Raw genomic sequence first — 5,000 nt, 5'->3', positions numbered from 1 at the left:
CACTGTTATGGAGAGAAATATCATTAGTAATTCTGAAATTTGTGTTTTTGTATATTATTGAAGGAAGTTGATTTTTAATGAGCATGCAGAGGGTTATTGTCTATATTATTTCTATCCCTTATAAGTACCTCCTAGGTACACGATAGGGATAATCCAAACGGGAAAAAAAAAAAAAAAAAAAAAAAAAAAAAAAAAAAAAAAAAAAAAAAAAAAAAAAAAATATATATATATATATATATATATATATATATATATATATATATATATATACATATATAGACAGATAGATAGATAGATAGATTCATAATTGCTGAGCAATTCAACAGGAAATCATAAGGATAGTAACCGCACCATTGTTCTCTCTCTCTCTCTCTCTCCTCTCTCTCTCTCTCTCTCTCTCTCTCTCTCTCTCTCTCTCTCTCTCTCTCTCTCTCTCTCTCTCTCTCTCTCTCTCCTCTCTCTCTCCTCTCTCTCTCTCTCTCTCTCTCTCTCTCTCTCTCTCTCTCTCTCTCTCTCCTCTCTCTCTCTCTCTCTCTCTCTCTCTCTCTCTCTCTAGATGAAACTACGCAAAATAGGTCTTGTTAATCATCTACTTTTCACTCGTTTTGCTTTTTATCCTATTCTCTCTTCTTCTTTGTTTCTGAACATATACACAAACACTCACACACAATCAAATACACTGACGCGCGACACCACACACCACCACACCACACCACCACACACACACACACACACACACACACACACACACACACACACACACACACACACACACACACACACACACACACACACACATGCGCCTTAGTACATAAATTACAAAATACTGGATATCCTAGTCCTCGTGGATATTGCCAAACAGCTGTTGTAACTTTATGGCCATTACAGAAAACTAATAATCTCATATTTATTTTCGGGCCATGGTCTATCGCTCGCTCTCTCGTGCCCTTTCTCAAATTCACTCTTTCTTATTCACGTTTTTCGTCAAACTCACACACTCACACCCACCTCGTTTTCTTTATCTGTCTCTCTCCTCTGTTCCCTCTCTCTTTACTCTCTCTCTTCAGACTAATCATCTCATTCATCTCATTCTCGCCTCTACCTCTCTCTCTCTCTCCCTCTTTCATCTTTCTCATTTTCTCACTCATCACTACCTCTCTTCTCTCTCTTCCTCCTCCATCCCTCTCACTCTCCTTCCTCACTCTCTCTCTCCTCTCTCCTCTCTCTCATCTCATCTCACTCACTCTCACTCTCCTCTCTCTCTCATCTCTTCATTCTCACTCACTCACTCACTCACTCTCACTCTCTCTCTCTCTCTCTCTCTCTCTCTCTCTCTCTCTCTCTCTCTCTCTCTCTCTCTCTCTCCTCTCTCTCTCTCTCTCGCTCTCTCTCTCTCTCTTTTTTCTCATTTTTTTCCCCTCTGCCATACCCTTCTTAGAAAGAGGCAAGTGTTTATAAATATTTGCCTATTCTCTGCCATAAATCAGTACTTGGCATCCGAAGTTAAACTAATCATAGGGAAGTTTGAAATATTGCCATCTAGGGGTCATCCAGTTTATGGCGTCAGCATCAATAACAATAAAAGATGAGACAGTGCTGCATATTCGGAGAATTAGATAAGTATTCACTTTGTTTTCTTTTAATTTTAATTATCAATTTTCTATTATTTACTGAATTATAGTCCAAGAGCTATGCAGTTTCTAAATCTATTCACTAAAATTTTTGATTCCAAGTTTTGAAAATCTTACCGCATAAATTTCGTGTATAGACTAAACTGTCAAAATCAACGACCTCAAGCTTTATGTCATAACTAATTATACTCCTAAGTGATTAATTACTCGTTAAGGCCATGCCCGTATTTAAAATAGTTTCGTCTTAATTAACAAATGATATTAATTACCGAGTACGTAATTATTTTCAACTCAACGAAAAGCAGTGGCATATATTGTTCACTTTTACGTTATTTTTTTTTCTACAGCTACGTAAGTTAAGAAAGGCAGGTCGAATGTATATAGGCAAAGTCTAATTAAATCATTTAGAAAAGAAATCTCACGCATTTTCCTGCTTCTAAAAATAAACATTTACGTGTGCTATACTTTGTAATGACAACAGTTATCGCTTCAAAGGGAAACACTGAAAACACATAACAATGATGATAAATTATAAATTCATTAACGAAATAAATAAATTATTTTAAATGCTGCCATTCTTATTTTATTATTGTCTTGATTATTGTTGTTATTGTAATTATGATTTCATATTATCTTATCATCAAAATAATTATCATAATAATAATAATAACAATAATGATTATAATAATAATAACAATAATAATTATAATAATAATAATAGTAATAATAATTATCATCATTATCATTATCATCATCATCATCATCATTATTAATTATGATTATTATTATCATCATTATTATTATTATCATCATTATTATTATTATCAATATTATCATTATTATTATTATTATTATTATTATTATTATTATTATTATTATTATTATTATTATTAGTAGTAGTAGTAGCAGAAGTAGTAGTAATAGTAGTAGTACTATTAAAATCATTACCATTATCAATATCATTATCATTATTATCATCATTATCATCATTAACATTATCATTATTATTATCATTAATATAATCATCATTATTATCATTATTCTTATTTTCATAATTATCATTATCATTCTTTTTATTTTCATTAATATTATTATCATTATTTCTTTATTACTATTATTATTATCATTGTTGTTATCATTATCATCACTGTTGTTATCATTATTATAAGGATCATTATCATTATCATCATTACTGTTACTATTATTATTGTTATCATTATATTATAATTCTTATCATTCTTCTTCTTATTATCTTTCCGTAAGCATAATCATTATCACCATAATCATTATTATCATTATAATTTTTCATGTCATCATTATCGACACCATCATTATTATTATCACTATCATCATTAATCAGTAAGGCTTCTCGAGCTTTTTATCAAACAGCAGAAGCATAAAACGTATAACAAAATAAACAATCAAAATATCAATAGCAACAAAACACGTAATCGCAACCTAACCTCAAGCACAAGGAAAGGGAAAAAAAAACACACTCACCTATACTTAAGCACAAGGAAAAAAAAAACACAGGTCACCGATACTGACCTCTGACCTTGAGGACGTGCTTGTACTGACCTCTGACCTTGAGGACGTGCTTGTACTGACCTCTGACCTTGAGGACGTGTCTGACATTCCGAGGAGGGACGGTCTCGGAGAGCTCGCAGGTGTAAGTCCCTTCGTCAGTAGCTTCGATGCTCTTGATGGTGAGGGACGTGTCGTTGCGGCCGAGGCGGTCGTCTCGCGTGACAGACTGCCGGTGTCAAGAGGGGAGGAGGAGGGAAGGGGGGGGGGGGAGTTATTAGAAGGCGTTTTGGCAGTGTTTGTTATTTGGGATTGTTATGGCGTTTGGATAGTCTCTTCATTATCAGTTAGATTGCAGAGGAAATCTTGTGAAGTGTGTGTGTGTGTGTGTGTGTGTGTGTGTGTGTGTATGTGTGTGTGTGTGTGTGTTGTGTGTGTGTGTGTGTGTTTGTGTGTTGTGTGCGGATGCACAGGAGCATATGCAGAGAATCTTAGAATATATTTTCTATCAATATTATTTATTTCTCTGTCTGATTCTCGTTTAAATAGAGTTCCTCGTAAAAATTGCAAAAAAAAGGGCAAAGACTAAATGAATAATGAATTATCTTACAGCGCTAGAGATGTAACCGAAATTCGATTAAATCTTCATCAGAATTATACTTGATAAAGATTTAATCAAAACGAGTGAATTACGTCTCTTGTAAAGTTATCCATTCGCATTTACACCGTTTTCTACATTCTTTGTGTGTTTCTTCCACGTTTTCTTTTGTTCTCTGTAGCACTAATAATAGCAATTTTTGCAACTACATTTTCTCTGTTTCCTTTTAAACAAATTCTGTCTTTCAAAATTTATGATCCAACGAAGAGCTACGCCCACAATGTTATTGCATTAACGAGAATATTATTTTTTTAACAACCTCTACCTACAAAAAAAAATCAAAGACGAGATATGTCCACAGTTTTTATGCATCAACAAGAACACTATGCAAGAACCTGCAACAGGAAGTTTCCCTCGTTGTTTTGCAACACCCACAGGATATTTCCACCACGTCGCCACACCAGGCTATGCCACTCTGTTGGAAATAAGAATAGGAATAATAAAAAAGAAAAATAAGATTAAGAATAATGGTAGCAGAAATAACGATGATAAAAGTGCTATGGTTACTGCCAGTGATCATGATTTTTAACAAAACATGGAAATTATTTGTGCTATCGCAAGGCTCAGAGTGACTCACTTTTAGAATAGTCTCCCCCCCCCCCACCCACCCTGTCTCTTCTCTTTCTTTTTCTTTCTCCCCTCTCCTCTCTCTTCTCTCCTTCTCTCCTCCTCTTCTCTCCTCTCTCCTCTCTCTTCCCTCTCTCATTCTCTCTCTCCCTCCTTCTCTCTCTCTCTCTCTCTCTCTCCTTCTCTCTCCTCCCCTCCTCTTCTCTCTCTCTCTCTCCTCTCCTTCCTCCCCTTTCTCCCTCCTCCGCTCCCTCCCTCCCTTTCTCTTTTTCTTTTCTTTTTTTTTCTTTCCACCCTTCCTCCCTCCATTTTTCTCCTTGCCACCCCTTCCCTTTCCCCCACCTTATCTCCCTCCTTCCCTCCTTCCCATTCCCCCTCCCTCCTTCCCTCCCACCCTACCTCCCTCCCTCACTCACCCCGATCAACAACACAAGGCAAGGTAATATCCTCGCCAGGCTGTGCCGAAAACTCCTGACTTTCCGTAACGATTTTCGGCAGGAGCATCTCGGGTTCCAGCTGATCGTAATAGTAGTCGTTGTCCTCTGTGTTCCAAGGCGAACCCGCTTGGCCGTAGGATATTCTCACTCCTGTGGGAACAGGAAAAATACGTGAATGAAGGA

General features: G+C 36.1%; 1 protein-coding gene across 2 annotated transcripts in view; it reads right to left on the bottom strand.

The window, feature by feature from the left end:
* Positions 1-5,000, bottom strand: part of LOC119583712 (hemicentin-1-like) — a 53,510-nt gene that overhangs the window by 9,169 nt on the left and 39,341 nt on the right. For both annotated transcript variants that reach the window (XM_037932359.1, XM_037932358.1), the window contains exons 2-5: positions 4,797-4,967; positions 4,149-4,228; positions 3,240-3,384; positions 1-2 (exon numbers count right to left, since the gene is read on the bottom strand). The exon at positions 1-2 is cut by the window's left edge and continues 120 nt beyond it. In XM_037932359.1, coding sequence (XP_037788287.1) covers positions 1-2; positions 3,240-3,384; positions 4,149-4,228; positions 4,797-4,967 — 398 coding nt within the window. The remainder of the gene's footprint in view (positions 3-3,239; positions 3,385-4,148; positions 4,229-4,796; positions 4,968-5,000) is intronic.

The sequence above is a fragment of the Penaeus monodon genome, chromosome 17, assembly GCF_015228065.2.
Source record: "Penaeus monodon isolate SGIC_2016 chromosome 17, NSTDA_Pmon_1, whole genome shotgun sequence".
Taxonomy (NCBI): domain Eukaryota; kingdom Metazoa; phylum Arthropoda; class Malacostraca; order Decapoda; family Penaeidae; genus Penaeus; species Penaeus monodon.
This window is presented reverse-complemented; position numbering and strand designations above follow the sequence as displayed.